At 39.0% G+C, this 20,901-nt stretch overlaps 1 protein-coding gene across 1 annotated transcript; it reads right to left on the bottom strand.

Annotated features, from left to right (window-relative positions):
- Positions 1–2,001: 2,001 nt before the first annotated feature.
- LOC126085640 (trace amine-associated receptor 8) lies at positions 2,002–3,027 on the bottom strand. The gene has a single exon (XM_049901237.1). It carries the CDS (start codon positions 3,025–3,027, stop codon positions 2,002–2,004), a length of 1,026 nt encoding a protein of 341 aa, XP_049757194.1.
- Between the last annotated feature and the right edge of the window lie 17,874 nt (positions 3,028–20,901).

The following is a 20,901-nucleotide window of genomic DNA, read 5'->3' as shown; positions in this document are numbered from 1 at the left end:
ATGACAGACTCAGCCCAGCTGATAGATGAGTTCTCCTGGAATCATGTGTTCAACATTCATTCAGTCATCTATTGCCAGGAGGCTTATTGTGTGGTAGGAATGACAGCATCATAAGCTTGTGTGATCAGAAAGCAATTATCAGTATATCTGGGGTAGTCGTATTTAGGGAAGGCTTATCTGGGTGGGATCATGAAGGATATGGAAGAATATAACCCACCTTCTCTCCTTTTTTTTTTAAAGTTCCTCATACCCACTTCATGCTTAAAAGAAATTCTACTTTTAGAATTGAATTGGAGGTTTTAACATCCTTTATAACAAAATCAGATTTTGCTAGTCCCTAGGATAAATTTCAAAATTTTGCACTCATAATTGAATTTGACAGCAATGTAATCCTATGGCACATTTATTGAATGGGACAGTTTTCCAACTCATTCACTTAATTTTTTTGTTTGTCCTCTCTAAAAATAGGGACCACAACTTTTTGTTTTTAATCTGCCACAGCTAGTCTGACTTCTTGAGTATAGTAAGTGATAGCAAAAAATTGTATTGAGTTTTACTATGCAACTAGTCTTACTAATTTACCCATTGTTTTCCAATTTGACAAGCCCGGTCCTACATAGATGGAAGTTAATCCTCAGTCCTGTGTGCCTGTGCAACTCCAAATATGCTTGAAGGCTCCCTTAAAGCCCTTTCTCAAAAAAAAAAAAAAAAGAAGAAGAAGAAAGTTTTCTTAACCCCTCCCTTAGTCACTCAGGCTGTGAGACCACATGTGGTTGAGAAAGTGATGAATAACCACCAGCAATTACCACACTTGTAATAGCAATTGTTACTGTGCTTATAGGTTTTAGCATGTCTGACTCTTTTTGGCTGTCAATAATATACTGTGTGTTTTTCTCACCTCATTACCTACAAAATTTTTTTAGTCTTCACTCTTTGACACAGGTATTTGCACATAATTTATGCTCAGTATTTGCTTGAAAAGCATTAAAAGTCTCACTGAAAACCACTGAAGAAAAATACTTCTATCATTTTAAGTCATTGCACCACAGGTAAACGACACCACTAGTCTACTACAATTTAGTTTTATAAAATACTCTAGGTATGTATTCCCAAAAGACTTTTATTTAACCAACAAGAGTAAAACATTTGAGAGAACAACACTTAAATTATGTCATACATTGTTTATGCTATTTCTCAAAGTTCTTAGAAGTATTACCCTAGAATTTATGACCCCACAGCATTCTGGGAACGTGAACTGTGTGTTATTTTCAGGTGAGAAGAGTTGATCTAGAAATGACCATTGTAGTGATAACTGCAACAGCCCTATCATGATAATTCTTTCATTTTCAAAATTCCAATTTGCTAATGAGCACTGTGCCAGCCTTTGTGAGGTAATTTTTTCACTTGCAAAATTTCTGGACAATATCTGACCACAAGGCTGAGTTACTGATCCCACGATAACCTAGGTGAACATCCCAAGGTTCTGCCAAGTCATAAAGCAGGAGAGGTTCACCTGTTGTCCCCACAGCTCCAGGAAGGTACACGCAGGGGAAGAACGGGCAGAAATAGTCACGAAGGGAACAGCAAATGAGCAGAATCTTGGGGAGGACCATCATACCTGGACTGTGTCACAAAAAAACAAGGAACGAGAAGCCCATTTAAAGATAAATGAGAGGAGGAAATGAAGGGGAAAGTGATTAGAGATTTTACATCCAAAAATGGGATTCAGAAATCAGTGAATTTGAAGAAACAGGTGCATGAGGCAAGGAAGTGTATAATGAACCGAGGCAGGTAATATATACAAACACTTTATCATTTACTACTGAGGGCAGTAAATATCTTTATACTGGTTCAATGGAGGTACCTTACAAGATTGTTTTTGCTGGTAATTTAAAAAATAATGTTTTACCTATTTTGAATGGCTTTATTCATGTCTTTCATCATGTTATCATAATTTTTAAAATATTCTGAAATATCTCAGTTTTGTGCTTACACTTATTCTCAGAATAAACGAATGGTTGATGAGCTATTCTTTAATAATTTTCCACTTAAAATCAGTTTTATAGCTTTCCTAAACCAAGGATAAAATAAAGCATAAATCAAAGGATTCATGGCTGAATTATAATAAGCACCCCAACAACAAATCTCATAAATGTAGGCAGGGGTTATGAAGCTCATAAAGGCATCAATTAATGTATCAATTGTATATGGTAACCATGAAATCATAAATGTGACCACTGTGACCCCCAGAGTTTTAGCAGCTTTTCTCTCTCTCTTGGCCACTCTGGCTTTGTAGCTCTCTGATGATGATTCAGCTTTGCTACTAGTAGTTTCAATTTTTATAGCTTGTTGTTTGGCTATAAGAAAAATCTTACTGTAAAGAATTATCATAACGAGAGTAGGTATGAAGAATAACAGAAAATCTACCAAAACCCAGTCTTGATTTACAGCGATTTGACAGCCATCTATACAGTTGAGGGCACTTACAAGTTCCTCCATCCCATCATCATTCACACCTGTGTAGAACACGGCACCGCTGTAGACAATTGGCAGGATCCAGGAGATGCCGACGCATATTCCTGACACAGACACCGTGAACTTGGTAGGATAGACCAGAGGGTCGGTAACAGCAATGTACCTGTCGATGGAGATGAAGCACAAGTGGAAGACAGAAGAGTAGCAGAATGCCACATCGCAACAGCTGTGAAGGGTACAAAATTGGGCTCCAAAGTACCAGCAGCTCTCCACAGATCTGACCATGCTGAAGGGCATCACGGTCACTTCCACCAAAAAGTCAGCACAGGCCAGAGAAGCGATCAAAAAGTTGGTTGGAGAGTGCAGCTGTTTGAAATGCTGGACTGATGTCATGACCAGGAGGTTTCCAAACACAGTCAGCACAGACGCAGAGCCAAAGGCTGCATACAGAAGCACCTGGGATCCAGGGGAGTAGGGAGATTTAATACAAGATCCATTCACGTTCTCGTAGCAAAGCTGCACCACAGCTGGGTGGGATAAATTGCTGCTCATGGTTCTGATGTTCGATGCTTGCTCTATTTCTGCTCTCCCTGGTGGTGGTAGGGAAGAATAATTTTCAGTTCTGAAAATTAATTAATTAATTAATATGAACTACTACTTTTATTATATCGCCTTGCATCCTTTTTTCCATTTTAATTATCAAAAGAAATTCCAAGCTTAGAATATTATTCTATCTTTAATTCATATATTATTTCTGTAAGTAGGCTAACCCTACTAGGTAATTAATCACAAGAAAATGTACTACAAACTTTCATCAGCCCAGAAATTACATTATCTAAACAATTGAAGAAATTGAATTTAAATACCTCATTCTTTATACTCGTGAAACTCTTCCTTGCAAGGGGTAATCACATATAACTACATATTTGAAAGATCACCTTTTAATAGGTTTCCATCTCCAAGATGTCTGAAAACTTAACACCTAAAATGCTTTAGGAAATCAGCCGATAGAGTGGACCCATTATAAACTGCTCACAAGTAATCCCTGTAGTGCAAGGTGTGAATCATGAAAGGAAACTTACTTTTGATAATTATAATTAATAAGTCCTAAAATAAACATTACATTTCTCTGTGCTCTGCAATTTTTTAGACATACATAATTTTCAAAAAAACGAGTGATTTCTTTCAGTTCAACTCTCTGAAATAGCCTAGTCCAGCATTTGGCAGTAATTTTATCTACTCCTTACTTGCAAGACTGGCTATGTGATTTGGGAGGTATAGTGCAAAATAAAAATGTGGGGCCCTTGTAAAAATTAACAAGAAAGTGCTACTAAAGGTACTAAAGTATAAAGATTTATCCTTTCTTCTGTTGTCTCTCTTTGGCCTGCCATGGTGTTTTTTTGATTTGTTCCTAATGACCCACCCCTTCTTAAGAGTGACCCTTCCCCTATTATGGGAAGCTACTATGGAGGCCTCTCCTCAGCAAGAAAGTTAGAATGTCCCTCAGGATCTGCCCTCACCTTCTGTCTTTATTTCCTAGGGCTGCCGTATCAAAATATCACAAACTGGGTTGCTTATAAGAACAGAACTTTATTGTGGAACATCTGGAGGCTAGGAGTTCAAAATCAGGATATCAGCTGTCTTGGTTCCTTTTCAGAAGTCTGAGGGAGAATATATTGCATGACTCCTTCCCATCACTGGTGATGGCTGGCAATCCTTGGTGTTCCTTGGCTTGTGGATCACCCCAATCTCTTCACATGGCCAGCTTCCTTCTGCATATCTCTATGTGCCTTTTCTCTTTTATGAGGTCACCACTCAGATTGGATTAGGACCCACCCTACTCTAGTAGTATGGGGCAGTTCTACTCTGTCCTGTAGGGTCACTATGAGTCGTAATCGACTCGACGGCAGTGGGAGTGGAGTGGGCTACTCTAGTATGATCTCATGTTAACTGATAACACCTTTAAAAACCCTACTCCAGACGAGTGCAAATTCATGGGTACTAGGGTTAAGACTTTAACATACCTTTTAGGGAGATACAATTCTGTCCATAATGTTGCCTCTCTTTGATGCCAGGCCAATAACTAGGGTTCAGTTGTAATATAACCCAGCTGGGAGATGATGGGCCCCAGAAGGAAGAAATATCCTAAAGGAGCTACAAGAATAAGCCATCTTATTCCAACAGGGGCAGATGAGTACCATGTCTCTGGGATTGGATGTTGAAGATGTTTGATCAGGGGGCTGAAACATGAAACTAGATAAACAGCTTGGAGACAGAGGACATACTCAGGATATGACCCCAAAGAACGATGCAAACTCATTCTTAGGGTGGCTCCTAGAAACCTAGATAAAATAATATCCCATATACAACAAAGTTGAAATGCATAAATTGTCATGAAATATGAGGAGGCGGGGCCCAGATGGCGGACTAGGTGGACGCTACCGCGGATCCCTCTTGCAACAAAGACTCGGAAAAACAAGTGAATTGATCACATATATAACAATCTACGAACTCTGAACAACAAACACAGACTTAGAGACGGAGAACGAACAAATACGGGCAGACAGCGATTGTTTTCAGAACTAAGAGCCAGCGTACCAGGCAGGTGACCTTCGGAGCCCGGGCTGGGGCAGAGCCCAGGGGGGCAGAAGGCACAGACAAGGGGCCCAGCCCTACCCTCCCCGAACCCATCCCGGGAGGAAGTCTAGCTGGTTGGCGCGGGTGGCGTAGCGGCGCAGCCGGTGGGAGAAACACCCAGGAGGCAGTGACTGATCTTGGAGTGGGGAGAGCAGCGTCCCAGCCGGGGAGCCGTCCCGCCGGGAGTTTGGCGGGAGGCGGGTGAGGCGTGAGCATGGGGATCACCTATATTTCCCTAAAGCGACCCCGGGGGGGGCGCCCAGACTTTCGTGAGGGCCACGTCCACCCAGTTCGCGCGAGCCATGCGGAACACCAGAGGGAGAAATCCCCGGGAGGAAGTGACTGGTCTCGGAGCCGGGAGAGCAGCGTCCCAGCCAGGGAGCCATCTGGCTGGGTTCTTGGCGAGAGCCGGCAGGGTGTGAGTGCATTCCCCTGAATAGACCCCGGGGGCGGGCCCAGCTGTTCATGAGGGCCACGCCCACTCAGTTCGCGCGAGCAGTGTGGCACACCGGAGGGAGAAATCCCCGGGAGGAAGTGACTGATCTTGGAGCGGGGAGAGTAGCGTCCCAGCCGGGGAGCCGTCCTGCCGGGATTCTGGCGGACGGGGGTGGAGCGTGAACGCAGGGATCAGCTCTATATTCTGTGGTGCTACACGCCTAGCTCTCTGATCCCTCCCCCACCCTCCCCAGGCGGCTCCATTAACATCCGAATACCCTGAGCCAGGAGAATTCAGATAGGGATCTGACTGCATTTTTTTTTAGCTGATTACCTGGAAAATCTAGTTTCCCAGTGATGGCTCGGAGACAGCAGTCCATATCAAACCACATAAAGAAACAGACCATGACAGCTTCTACAACCCCCCAAACAAAAGAATCAAAATCTTTCCCAAATGAAGATACAATCCTGGACTTATCAGATACAGAATATAAAAAACTAATTTACAGAATGCTTAAAGATATCACAAATGAAATTAGGATAACTGCAGAAAAAGCCAAGGAACACACTGATAAAACTGTTGAAGAACTCTAAAAGGTTATTCAAGAACATAGTGGAAAAATTAATAAGTTGCAAGAATCCATAGAGAGACAGCATGTAGAAATCCAAAAGATTAACAATAAAATTACAGAATTAGACAACGCAATAGAAAGTCAGAGGAGCAGACTCGAGCAATTAGAATGTAGACTGGGACTTCTGGAGGACCAGGGAATCAACTCCAACATAGCTGAAAAAAAATCAGATAAAAGAATTAAAAAAAATGAAGAAACCCTAAGAATTATGTGGGACTCTATCAAGAAGCATAACTTGCGAGTGATTGGAGTCCCAGAACAGGGAGGGGGGACAGAAAACACAGAGAAAATAGTTGAAGAACTCCTGACACAAAACTTCCCTGACATCATAAAAGACGAAAGGATATCTATCCAAGATGCTCATCGAACCCCATTTAAGATTGATCCAAAAAGAAAAACACCAAGACATATTTTCATCAAACTTGCCAAAACCAAAGACAAACAGAAAATTTTAAAAGCAGCCAGGGAGAAAAGAAAGGTTTCCTTCAAGGGAGAATCAATAAGAATAAGTTCAGACTACTCAGCAGAAACCATGCAAGCAAGAAGGGAATGGGACGACATATACAGAGCACTGAAGGAGAAAAACTGCCAACCAAGGATCATATATCCAGCAAAACTCTCGCTGAAATATGAAGGAGAAATTAAGGTATTTACAGATAAACATGAGTTTAGAGAATTTGCAAAAACTAAACCAAGACTGCAAGAAATGCTTAAGGAGATTGTTTGGCCTGATGACCAATAATATCAGGTACCAGCACAATACAAGGTCACAAAACCGAACGTCCTGATATCAACGCAACTCAAATAGGGAAAGCGCAAAAACAAACAAAGTAAGATTAATTCTAAAAAATAAATAAATAAACAAAATAATACACATAACAGGAAATCATGGAAATCAATAGATAAACGATCACAATAATCAAAAAGAGGGACTAAATATAGGAGGCATTGAACTGCCAGATGGAGAGTGATACAAGGCGATATAGAACGATACAAGTTAGGTTTTTACTTAGAAAAATAGGGGTAAATAATAAGGTAACCACAAAAAGGAATATCAATTCCATAACTCAAGAAAAACGTAACGACTCAACAAACATAAAGTTAAACATTATGAAAATGAGGATCTCACAATCTACTAAGAAAAACGTCTCAGCACAAAAAAGTGTGTGGAAAAATGAAAAGGCCAACAACACACATGAAAAGGCATCAAAATGACAGCACTAAAAACTTATTTATCTATAATTACGCTGAATGTAAATGGACTAAATGCACCAGTAAAGAGACAGAGAGTCACGGACTGGATAAAGAAACACGATCCATCTATATGCTGCCTACAAGAGACACACCTTAGACTTAGAGACACACCTTAGACTTAGAGACACAAACAAACTAAAACTCAAAGGATGGAAAAAAATATATCAAGCAAACAATAAGCAAAAAAGAAGAGGAGTAGCAATATTAATTTCTGACAAAATAGACTTTAGACTTAAATCTGCCACAAAGGATAAAGAAGGACACTATATAATGATAAAAGGGACAATTGATCAGGAAGATATAACCAATTAAATATTTACGCACCCAATGACAGGGCTGCAAGATACATAAATCAAATTTTAACAGAATTGAAAAGCGAGATACACACCTCCACATTTATAGTAGGGGACTTCAACACACCACTTTCAGAGAAGGACGGGACATCCAGTAAGAAGCTCAATAGAGACACGGAAGACCTACTTACAACAATCAACCAACTTGACCTCATAGACTTATACAGAACTCTCCACCCAACTGCTGCAAAATATACTTTTTTTTCTAGTGCACATGGAACATTCTCTAGAATAGACCACATATTAGGTCGCAAAACAAATCTTGGTAGAATCCAAAACATCGAAATATTACAAAGCATCTTCTCAGTCCACAAGGCAATGAAGCTAGAAATCAATAACAGAAAAACTAGGGAAAAGAAATCAAATACTTGGAAAATGAACAATACCCTCCTGAAAAAAGACTGGGTTATAGAAGACATCAAGGAGGGAATAAGGAAATTCTTAGAAAGCAACAAGAATGAAAATACTTCCTATCAAAACCTCTGGGACACAGCAAAAGCAGTGCTCAGAGGCCAATTTATATTGATAAATGCACACATACAAAAAGAAGAAAGAGACAAAATCAGAGAACTGTCCCTACAACTTGAACAAATAGAAAGAGAACAACGAAAGAACCCATCAGGCACCAGAAGAAAACAAATAATAAAAATTAGACCTGAACAAAATGAATTAGAGAACAGAAAAACAATTGAAAGAATTAACTAAGCCAAAAGCTGGTTCTTTGAAAAAATTAACAAAATTGATAAACCATTGGCTAGACTGACTAAAGAAAAACAGGAAAGGAAACAAATAATCCAAATAAGAAACGAGAAGGACCACATCACAACAGAGCCAAATGAAATTAAAAGAATCATTTCAGATTACTATGTAAAATTGTACTCTAACAAATTTGAAAACCTAGAAGAAATGGATAAATTCTTAGAAAAATACTACCTACCTAAACTAACACATTCAGAAGTAGAACAACTAAATAGACCCATAACAAAAAAAGAGATTGAAACGGTAATCAAAAAACTTCCAACAAAAAAAAGTCCTGGCCCAGACGGCTTCACTGCAGAGTTCTACCAAACCTTCAGAGAAGACTTAACACCACTACTACTGAAGGTATTTCAAAGCATAGAACAAGACGGAATACTACCCAACTCATTCTATGAAGCTACCATCTCCCTGATACCAAAACCAGGTAAATACATTACAAAAAAAGAAAATTTTAGACCTATATCCCTCATGAACATAGATGCAAAAATCCTCAACAAAATTCTAGCCAATAGAATCCAACAACACATCAAAAAAATAATTCACCACGATCAAGTGGGATTTATACCAGGTATGCAAGGCTGGTTTAATATCAGAAAAACCATTAATGTAATCCATCACATAAATAAAACAAAAGATAAAAACCACATGATCTTATCAATAGATGCAGAAAAGGCATTTGACAAAGTTCAACACCCATTTATAATAAAAACTCTTACCAAAATAGGAATTGAAGCAAAATTCCTCAACATAATAAAGGGCATCTATGCAAAACCAACAGCCAATATCACTCTAAATGGAGAGAACCTGAAAGCATTTCCCCTGAGAACGGGAACCAGACAAGGATGCCCTTTATCACCACTCTTATTCAGCATCGTACTTGAAGTCCTAGCCAGGGCAATTAGGCTAGACAAAGAAATAAAGGGTATCCAGATTGGCAAGGAGGAAGTAAAGCTATCACTATTTGCAGATGACATGATCGTATACATGGAAAACCCTAAGGAATCCTCCAGAAAACTACTGAAACTAATAGAAGAGTTTGGCAGAGTCTCAGGTTATAAAATAAACATACAAAAATCACTTGGATTCCTCTACATCAACAAAAAGAACACCGAAGAGGAAATAACCAAATCAATACCATTCACAGTAGCCCCCAAGAAGATAAAATACTTAGGAATAAATCTTACCAAGGATGTAAAAGACCTATACAAAGAAAACTATAAAACTCTGCTACAAGAAATTCAAAAGGACATACTTAAGTGGAAGAACATACCCTGCTCATGGATAGGAAGACTTAACATAGTAAAAATGTCTATTCTACCAAAAGCCATCTATACATATAATGCACTTCCGATCCAAATTCCAATGTCATATTTTAAGGGGATAGAGAAACAAATCACCAATTTCATATGGAAGGGAAAGAAGCCCCGGATAAGCAAAGCATTACTGAGAAAGAAGAAGAAAGTGGGAGGCCTCACTCTACCTGATTTCAGAACCTATTATACAGCTACAGTAGTCAAAACAGACTGGTACTGGTACAACAACAGGCACATAGACCAATGGAACAGAATTGAGAACCCAGATATAAATCCATCCACGTATGAGCAGCTGATATTTGACAAAGGACCAGTGTCAATCAATTGGGGAAATGATAGTCTTTTTAACAAATGGTGCTGGCATAACTGGATATCCATTTGCAAAAGAATGAAACAGGACCCATACCTCACACCATGCACAAAAACTAACTCCAAGTGGATCAAAGACCTAAATATAAAGACTAAAACGATAAAGATCATGGAAGAAAAAATAGGGACAACCCTAGGAGCCCTAATACAGGGCATAAACAGAATACAAAACATTACCAAAAATGATGAAGAGAAACCAGATAACTGGGAGCTCCTAAAAATCAAACACCTATGCTCATCTAAAGACTTCACCAAAAGACCACCTACAGACTGGGAAAGAATATTCAGCTATGACATCTCAGACCAGCACCTGATCTCTAAAATCTACGTGATTCTGTCAAAACTCAACCACAAAAAGACAAGCAACCCAATCAAGAAGTGGGCAAAGGATATGAACACACATTTCACTAAAGAAGATATTCAGGCAGCCAACAGATACATGAGAAAATGCTCCCGATCATTAGCCATCAGAGAAATGCAAATTAAAACTACGATGAGATTCCATCTCACACCAACTAGACTGGCATTAATCCAAAAAACACAAAATAATAAATGTTGGAGAGGCTGCGGAGAGATTGGAACTCTCATACACTGCTGGTGGGATTGTAAAATGCTACAACCACTTTGGAAATCCATCTGGCGTTATCTTAAACAGTTAGAAATAGAACTACCATACAACCCAGAAATCCCACTCCTCGGAATATACCCTAGAGATACAAGAGCCTTCACACAAACAGACATATGCACACCCATGTTTATTGCAGCTCTGTTTACAATAGCAAAAAGCTGGAAGCAACCAAGATGTCCGTCAACGGATGAATGGGTAAATAAATTGTGGTATATTCACACAATGGAATACTACGCATTGATAAAGAACAGTGAAGAATCTCTGAAACGTTTCATAACATGGAGAAATCTGGAAGACATTATGCTGAGTGAAATTAGTCAGAGGCAAAAGGACAAATATTGTATAAGACCACTATTATAAGATCTTGAGAAATAGAAAAAAAGGAGAAGAACACACACTTTTGCGGTTACAAAGGGGGGAGGGAGGGAGGGAGGGAGAGGGTTTTTTATTGATTAATCAGTAGATAAGAACTGCTTTGGGTGAAGGGAAAGACTACACACAATACAAGGAAGGTCAGCCTAACTGGACTGGACTAAAAGCAAAGAGGTTTCTGGGATAAAATGAAAGCTTCAAAGGTCAGCGGAGCAGGGGCTGGGGTCTGGGGAACATGGTTTGAGGAGACTTCTAAGTCAAAGGGCAAAATAATTCTATTATGAAAACATTCTGCATCCCACTTTGAATTGTGGTGCCTGGGGTCCTAAATGCCAACAAGCAGCCATCTAAGATACATCGATTGGTCTCAACCCACCTGGAGCAAAGGCAAAGGAAGAACACCAAGGCCACACAACAACTAAGAACCCAAGAGACAGAAAGGGCCACATGAACCAGAGACCTACATTATCCTGAGACCAGAAGAACTAGTTGGTGCCCGGCCACAATCGATGTCTGCTCTGCTAGGGAGCACAACAGACAACTCCTGAGGGAGCAGGAGGCCAATGGGATACAGACCCCAAATTGTTATAAAAAGACCATACCTAATGATATGAATGCGACTAGAGGAATCCCAGAGACAATGCTCCCCAGAACTTCTGATGGCACAGGACAGGAACCATCCCCGAAGACAACTCATCAGGCATGAAAAGGACTGGTCAGCGGAGGGGAGAGAGATGCTGATGAAGAGTGAGCCAATTAAATTAGGTGGACACTGGAGAGTGTGTTGGCAACTCTTGACTGGAGGGGGGATGGGAAGATAGAGAGAGAGGGAAGATGGCAAAATTGGCACGAAACGAGAGACTGAAAGGGCTGACTCAATAGGGGGAGAGCAAGTGGGAGAAGGGAGTATGACGTATGTAAACCTACATGTGACAGACTGATTGGAATGGTAAATGTTCACTTGAAGCTTAATAAAAATCAATTAAAAAAAATTGTCATGAAATATGATGGAGGAAAGGATTAAAGCCTCAGGGAAGCAGGAATCCAAGAGTAGATATGATATATTATGTAGGGTCAGAAAACCAACCAGAGATTTGTTTCTCAAGAAAGACGAGAGCACACAGCATTCATCAAGGCCATCAGGAATGAGCTGGTGGGAGGTGCACAAGCGTCACTAAATTCAGTTGTGGCTCTTCTCTTTAGACCAGTGCCAATGGTAAGAGAGTTTGTCATAGAACTTTGCATGTTTGTAACAGTGGTTATAATGGTGTCCCAAGCAATAGAGGACATGTGGTAGCACTTAACTACCAGAAGTCAGGGGTTTTTAATTATTGAATTAAAGAAAAGCTGGAGTTGCACCCAAGGATATTTGATCACACAGAGTTTCAGATTAAGGGGTCTTTAGGGGAAAAATAGATGAGCATCCAATGAGGATACTATTATTACATATAATCAAAAGAACAGAAGGGTGGATGAAAAGGTATCTGAGGGCAATGACATAATATCTTAGATTCCTAGTGCTGCTGTAACATAAATACAAGTGAGTGGTTTTAAAGAACAGAAATTTATTTTCTAACAGTTCAGGAGGCTAGAAATCCAAATTCAGGGCACCAGCTCGAGGGGAGTGCTCTTCCTCTGTTGTCTCTGGGGGAAGATCTGTTTCAGCATCTATCTTATCCCCATGTGTACTTTCTTCTGTGTCTAATATGCTCTTTTTATAACTCAGAAATGATTAGGTTTAGGACATCCCCCATACTGATATGACTTCCTTTACAAAACAAAAACACTATTCCCAAATGAGATTTTGTCCATAGGTACAGAGGCTAGGATATGCATATTTTGGAGGGCCACAATTCAATTCATAATAGCATCCAATCAGAAAACCCATCTCACAATAAAAGAGATGTGATAGTGGGCCCATGGCCTTGGGATAAACTAATTATATTAACACTGTACAGTCCAGACAGAGTGTTGGAATGGCCTGCCAAAAATGTTGCTGAAGTGCCAGTTCTAAGACAATACTCTATGAAGATGTGGTATCATCCTCCATGATACACTATATACACTGTATTAGAAACTTCTCTAGAACCCCATGACCTCAATAGAAAGAATACATGGGCCTGAGAAACAAGCGGGTAGGGGGGGATGTAGGACTGGCCCCACCTAACATCATTCCCAATGACCTGCCAGAAATTTCTAATCTCTGGGCTCTTACGCAGTTAGAGATCCTAGATCCCAAAGGAGGTACACTCTTGCCAGGGGACACAGCAGGTGTTCCTCTGAAAAATAACCACAACTAGGAACTTTGGATTCCTTCTGTGCAGCAACCAGAAAGCAAGAAGGGGAATCACCTTATTGGGAAAAGTAACTTATCAAAGCAGGAAGCCGGGCTTCTGTTACACAGTGGAGGCAGGGAAGAATATGTGTGGAACTCAGGTGATCCACTTGGGCACCTCTTAGTGCTCTCTTGCCCAAATGTGACTCTGAATGCACTAATGCAATAACTTTGCCCTGAAGGATATATTTAAAAAAAACAGGGGCTAAAATGACTCAAGAATAATGGTTTGAGTCATACCACCAGGTAAACTCCTGAGACCAGCAGAGGTGACAGCTTTGCCAAAAATGTATCAGTCTTAGGCTTACCCTGTCCAATCCTGTTTTCTCCTCCCTTTCGTTTTACAGGTTCACATCTGCGTTGTACTCTGAAGGCTTTCCCTGTCTGACCTGCTTTCTCGTCTCTTATCTGTAACAGGCGTTATCCTCAAATAAGCCAACTGTACCCCTAATTTGTCTTACTATCTGCTTCCCAAAGAATCCAAAATGACGCAGTCTGGAATCCCTTCTTTTCTCCTACTCCAGCAAAACTCTCCCATCATCAAGGGTCTATTTAGTTCTTAGCTGTTCCATATGGCTTTTCAGACTCAGGTCCTGTCGTACTATCACCTCATTATAACTTACTGCTCTAGCTGTGAACTGTGGCTTCTCCTAACATATCAACTGACATGCTTCTTTGAACTTGTGTGTTTGTGTTGGTTCTGTATCACTTATTAAATTGTCTCCTCTAGGCAGAGAAAGCAGTTACCTAATTGGTATTAACTGAGATACCAGAAAGTCATTCCACTTAAATAAATCTTTCTGAAACATCACTCTTTGCATTTTATTCTTTTTATTCGAGTACCTCTCTCTGAGTGCTCCCTTAAATTTCTCTTGTACCTTCTCAGAATGGAAACCATCTGAGAGTGATATCATTTTTTATTCTTAATACTTCCGTAAGAATAATTCATTCAGTAAAGTTTTCGCTTAGCAGCTGGTGTTACTGGTGGGAAAGGACAAGGGCAAGACAAATGGGTTGATCACAGCCCAGGATGCAAGGGAGCTTCTAGGAACAAGGAGAAGATAGACAGAGGGCAGGTGGGAGACTGACTGCTTATTTTGCCTGATTCGTAAATTTAACCACGATGAGCTAAAACAGGGAACTTATATATAATTTTCTTAGGAATGGTAGCCTACACTGTTTAGTTTGGCATCTTCCTTAGGAACTGATAAAATGCTATCCCTTGGCATTACACAGTGCTTCTCTTTATAACCACAACCATCACCACGTGTATGTTTACACAGAATAAAATATAAATGGCAGTTGTTATGTGGCGCCTGGGAAGATAGTCATGCCTTTTCATTCTTGAGAACGTTGTTGGTTTTTCTGACCAGTTATCTAAAGCATTGGCTTTGAAGACAGACAGACAGACATGGGTTTAAATATTCTAGCTCCAGTATTTAGTGTAGATGTTGACTTGGGTAAGCCACATAACCGCTTCAGAGCTTGTTTCTACATTAATAATTTCCACAATTAATAATTAGCAGTAAGAAAAAAATGTAAATTCTGAAAACCCATGTAACAGGAATAGAATGTAAGCAGTTTGTGCAAATGTCTTTTTATTTACCTAGATATAAATAACCTTTCATTTGTATATTTGGATTTCTTCTGTCTCTTACTGTTATGAAGAGGGTTGGTGCTTCTCTCTGAAGGATTTACTTTTGAATTCCCGACATCATTTTCTTAATCAGTCAAGTGGCTCTTTCTACAAAGCCTATGGCTCTTCCTGAGGTCGAATTTCTAATTAGAAAATAATTTTTCCAACACTGTGTACAATGGCCAAGCAGTCCTTTTGTTTAACAAGCTTACGTGGCTTCAGAGAATCAACCTTATAAAGACGTGTTTTGGCCATGTTTAAGTAAACACCTTTATAAAATTGCTGGTTCAGAGTCATTTATAAATATGGAAAAGGCAATATTTGTGTGATAATGGTTTGTGTATTAGCTCTTAAGTCTCCAAAATCTACAGGTTTGTTTTACATCCTAGTCATTATTACACAACATCCCAAGGAAAAAGTGATGTTATCATCTCCATTTTATATGTAAACAACTGAGATCCGCAAAGGGTAAGTGAGTTAACCAAGCTCACAGCTTCTAGATGGCAGAGTCGGGATTCAAACACAGGCAGCCTGGTTCCAGAATCTTCCCTCTACCCCAAATAAAAGAAAATACATGCTTTTAAAACAATTTGACATTGAAAATCTTCACCATAAATCTCTGAGGTAATGCCCTAGCTATTACCCACTTTAGTCAAGGATACCCAGTTTTATGAAAGTTTATATGCTCTAATACTTTTCTTCATTAAATATAAAAAATGTCTTTCCATAATTGGGTTAAACAAACCCAGTCAGCTGGCTAAAGCTAGATTATCCCCAATCAAAGATACTATTTTTTTCTATTTTAAAAAACCAATTTTTTTAAAAAAAGGTAGCAGATTGATATAAAATGTAAAACAAAAACAAAACAAAACAAAACAAAACAAAACCTAGTACTTAGACCATTATTTGATGGTTGAAAGTAAAAAAAAAAAAAGATAATTCATTTGTTTATGAAATTTTTTAAGGACTTAAAAAGTGCAAGGCACCATGCTAGATGCTGAAGTAATGTGGGTAAAGAGTTACTAGGAAATAAAAAGTAAATAGTAAACATCAAGGAGCCCTGCTAGCACAGTGATTAGTAACTTGGCTGCTAACCAAAAGGTCAGCAGTTCAAATCCACCAGCTGCTCCTTGGAAAACCTATGGGGCAGTTCTAGTCTGTCCTATAGGGTCGCTGTGAGTTAGAATTGACTTGATGGCAATGGAAACATCAAATTGTTTAATATGTAAAGAATAGTAATATATCTGCCTGAAGGCTGAAGAAAAATTATTGTTGACGTACTATATAACTGTCTTAGCTTTCAAATATGGAAATCAGAATAAAAATTTCCTATGCGTCAAAGAGCATATATGTTGCCTTTAATGTTTTCTTCAAAATAATGTTGATTTTTGCAATTGTCTTAGCTTATTTCTGCTTTTTTCAAACACAAATGCGATGTTGAAGAATCATGTCTAAGACCGCCATTTAAATAGTTTATAATATGTCCAGAAAACCAAGAGTGAAAAAATAAGTCAAGGGCTTATAGCTGAAGAAAAATGAACATAATACCTCAAAAGATTGTAATTACATGAGGAGATCGTGAAAACCAGGTAAGCATCAATTACCCTGTCACTAATAAATGAAATTCTGTACAACAATACCCAGGGACATTCGTAGCTGTAATAGCCTATGTTATTCTGCCTTTATAATTTATTAGTTGTAGATTATTCACAGCCCTGCTACTAACTGATAATGTTGCTTTAACACCAACAAACACTGAAGCAAACTACAGCAATCATTCTATAAACCTTCTATTTTTGAGTCTTCCATTCTAATGTTTAAAAAAAATCCACAAGAAAAAAAAAAAAAACTTCACATAATGTAATTGTACCTTTAATGTTGACTGACTGAGGAAAATACACATGGACAAAAGCTATTCCAAAATAAGTAGTTATTTTAAATTAATTAATGTTTTATTAATCAAAACAGTACATTATTAACAATAATGCCTGTATCTACAGACATTGTATTTTGTAGACAGGGACTTGTGGAATGAAGCCATCCTTCCTCCTTGATGTGTCTTGTTCCAAATGTAACTTTGTATACAGCTGGCCAAGACATTAATAGCTTACTAATATAAATAAATGAGGTGTAGAAGAGTGGTGGTGTGCTAATACTCTGGTTAGTTTTAGAGAAAATAACCAAATACTTTTTAATCAACAGAATTCCTTTATGCAGGGCTACAAGAAGGGTAGAAAAAGATATAAAAGCAAATTGGAAGCATATTCTCTGCTTACTGATTTGAATAAGGCCTTGAAAACATCACTGGACAGTATTTCTGCAATCATTTCATTTAAAGATTAACCCTGCACAGTGTGAATGAACACAATAGGGCATTTTTTAAAAGTACTTCAACTTATTTCTTTATTATTTGTGTCATTGCAAGCTGATATTTGCAGTTGAGGGAAGGAGGACATGTTTCTATGAAAACAATATTACTGACTCACCACCCAGTGAACACAGGCTTTGAGCTACTTCTGAAGGAGTAAGAACAGGAGGCCTTAATTGTGATAACTTGAAAGGTAGGCAGTAGATCTCTTCCTTGACGTCATGGTCTGAACCTGAAACAGATATTCTGCCAAGAAGACTTATCTGATGCAAATATTCCTTTCATCCTCTTACCTTTAACTGTTTTTTCCCTAAATATCCTCAGCTCTATTTGAAAGGCATTAATACACAAATATAGAACAGCTTAATCTTGTATAATGTACTTCCAAACTGGTTCAGTTATAAAATATATAGCATGTAATATTTATGTAACTCTATTGACTTTTACTTCTTTTCATTACATAAAACAAGTTTGATTTAAAGCACTGTTCTCCTTAGGGGCAGTCAAGTGGGTTAAAACTCATAGCAACCCTATAGGACAGAGTAGAACTGCTCCAAGGAGCAGCTGTTTCCAAGGAGTGGATGGTGGATTCAAACTGCCAATCATTTGGTTAGCAACCAAACTCTTAACCACTATGCCACGAGGGCTCTGATTAATGAAATAAAAAAAAAAAAATGGAAGACAGCTTCCTGGCCAACTGACTGCAAGAGATCCATATTTATGCCTATTCCCAAGAAAAGTGATCCAACCGAATGCAGAAATTGTGAAACAATATCATTAATATCTCATGCAAGCAAAATTTTGCTGAAGATTATTCAAAAGCAGATACAGGAGTATATTGACAAAAATTCAAACTGATTCAGAAGAGGACATGGAACCAGGGATATCATTGCTAATGTCAAATGGATCTTGCTAAAAGCAGAGAATACTAGAAGGATGTTTACCTGTGTTTTATTGACTATGCAAATGCATTCAACTGTGTGGATCGTAACAAATTATGGATAACATTGGGGAGGATGGGAATATCAGGACCCTTAATTGTGCTCATGAGCAACCTTTACATAGATCAAGAGGCAGTCTTCAAGCAGAACAAGTGAATACTGTGTGGTCGAAAGTAAGGAAAGGTGTGCATCAGGATTGTATCCTCTTACCATACCTATTCAATCCATATCCTGAGCAAATAATACGAGAAGCTGGACTATATGAAGAAGAGCGGGGCATCGGGATTGGAGGAAGACTCATTAACAACCTGAGTTATGCAGATGACACAACCTTGCTTGCTGAAAGTGAAGAAGACTTGAAGTACCTCAGTATGGATTGCACCTCAACGTAAAGAAAACAAAAATCCTCACAACTGGACTTATAAACAACATCATGATAAACTGAGAAAAGATCGAAGTTGTCAAGGATTTTATTTTACTTGGATCCACAATCAACAGCCATGGAAGCAGCAGTCAAGAAATCAAAAGAAGCATTGTATTGGGCAAATCTGCTGCAAAGGACCTCTTTAAAGTGTTGTAAAGCAAAAATATCATCTTGAAGATTAAGGTGCGCCTGACCCAAGCCATTTTCAATTGCATCATATGCATGTGAAACCTGGACAATGAATAAGGAAGATCAAAGAAGAACTGACACCTTTGCATTGTGGTGTTGGTAAAGAATGTTGAATACACCATGGACTGCCAAAAGAATGAACAAATCTGTCTTGGATGAAATATAACCAGAATGCTCCTTAGAAGCAAGGATGGTGAGACTATGTCTCACATACTTTGGACGTGTTGTCAGGAGGGCTCAGTCTCTGGAGAAGGACATCATGCTTTGTAAAGTAGAGGGTCACTGAAAAAGAGCAAGACCCTTGAAGGGATGGATTGACACAGTGGCTGCAACAATGGGCTTAAGCATAACGATGATTGTGAGGATGGCGCAGGACCTGGCAGGGTTTCGTTCTGTGGTACATAGGGTCGCTATGAGTCAGAACCGACTTGATGGCACCTAAGAACGACATCAACATAAGTTACTGAATATTGAGAGAGGGTTGTAACAGAAGTAGAGGAGCAACATACGCTAACCAGAAACCAGGCAGCTGGAGCTAGAAGCAATAACTGGGAGAACTGAGTTACCACCCTGTAGGCAAGAAGTATCTTTTGAGTTATATACAGAATTATTGCATGAAGAGAAACAGAAGCACTTTTTAAATATAAGTATGCGGAAAAGAGTGTGTTGACTGGGGACATGTATTAATATGAATGCCCAATATTCGGATATCTTTCCCATTTGTGAGGAATACCAAGAGAGAGGAAACCAGGGCCCATGATATAATATGAACCCTTCCTGCATCTCTCATCCTAATGTCTAAAGCATGAACATGTGCTCCCATTCAGAACTTGAAGGTGTGATGCCAGTGCACAGGGTGAGCTAGAGATTCTTCACAGAAGCTACAGCAGAGTCAAGAGAGCAGTGGTCATGCTGTCCCATGGGCAGGGTGACAGTGTTTCTGCCTAAGGTTCAATGTTCCTGTGGTGCCTTTCTAAGGAGATCACTCGGTGGTGGAATACTCCCAAAATCATTCTATGAAGCCAGCATATCCCTGATACCAAAACCAGGTAAAGACACCATGAACCTAGATGCAAAACCCTCAAAATTCTGGCCAATAGAATTCAACAACATATCAAAAAAATAATTCACCATAACCAAGTGGGATTCATATCAGGTATGCAGGGATGGTTCAACATTAGAAAAACAATTGATGTAATCCGTCATATAAATAAAACAAAAGACAAGAGCCACACGATTTTATCAATTGATGTGGAAAAGGCATTTGACAAAGTTCAACACCCATTCATGATAAAAAAAAAAAAAACTCTCAGCAAAATAGGAATAGAAGGAAAATTCCTCAACATAATAAAGGGCATTTATACAAAGCCAACAGCCAACATCATCCTAAACAGAGAGAGTCTGAAAGCATTTTCCTTTAGATTGGAAACCAGACAAGAATGCCCTTTTTCACCACTCTTATTCAACATTGTGCTGGAGGTCCTAGCCAGAGCAATTTAGGCTAGATAAAGAAATAAAGGGCATCCAGATTGGCAAGGAAGAAGTCAAAGTATCTCTATTTGCAGATGACACAATCTTATACACAGAAACCCCTAAAGAATCCTCAAGAAAACTATTGGCACTAATAGAAGAGTTCAGCAGAGTATCAGGATACAAGATAAACATACAAAAATCAGTTGGATTCCCCTACACCAACAAAAAGAACATCAAAGAGGAAATCACCAAATCAATACTATTTATAGTAGCCCCCAAGAAGATAAAATACCTAGGAATAAATATTA

This window comes from Elephas maximus, chromosome 1 (assembly GCF_024166365.1).
Source record: "Elephas maximus indicus isolate mEleMax1 chromosome 1, mEleMax1 primary haplotype, whole genome shotgun sequence".
NCBI lineage: Eukaryota > Metazoa > Chordata > Mammalia > Proboscidea > Elephantidae > Elephas > Elephas maximus.
The sequence above is the reverse complement of the archived record's forward strand: the minus strand, read 5'-3'. Positions and strand labels throughout refer to the sequence as shown.

Excerpts from the sequence above, each read along its gene's own strand:
- LOC126085640 (XM_049901237.1), bottom strand. The coding sequence starts at position 3,027 with ATGAGCAGCAATTTATCCCACCCAGCTGTGGTGCAGCTTTGCTACGAG.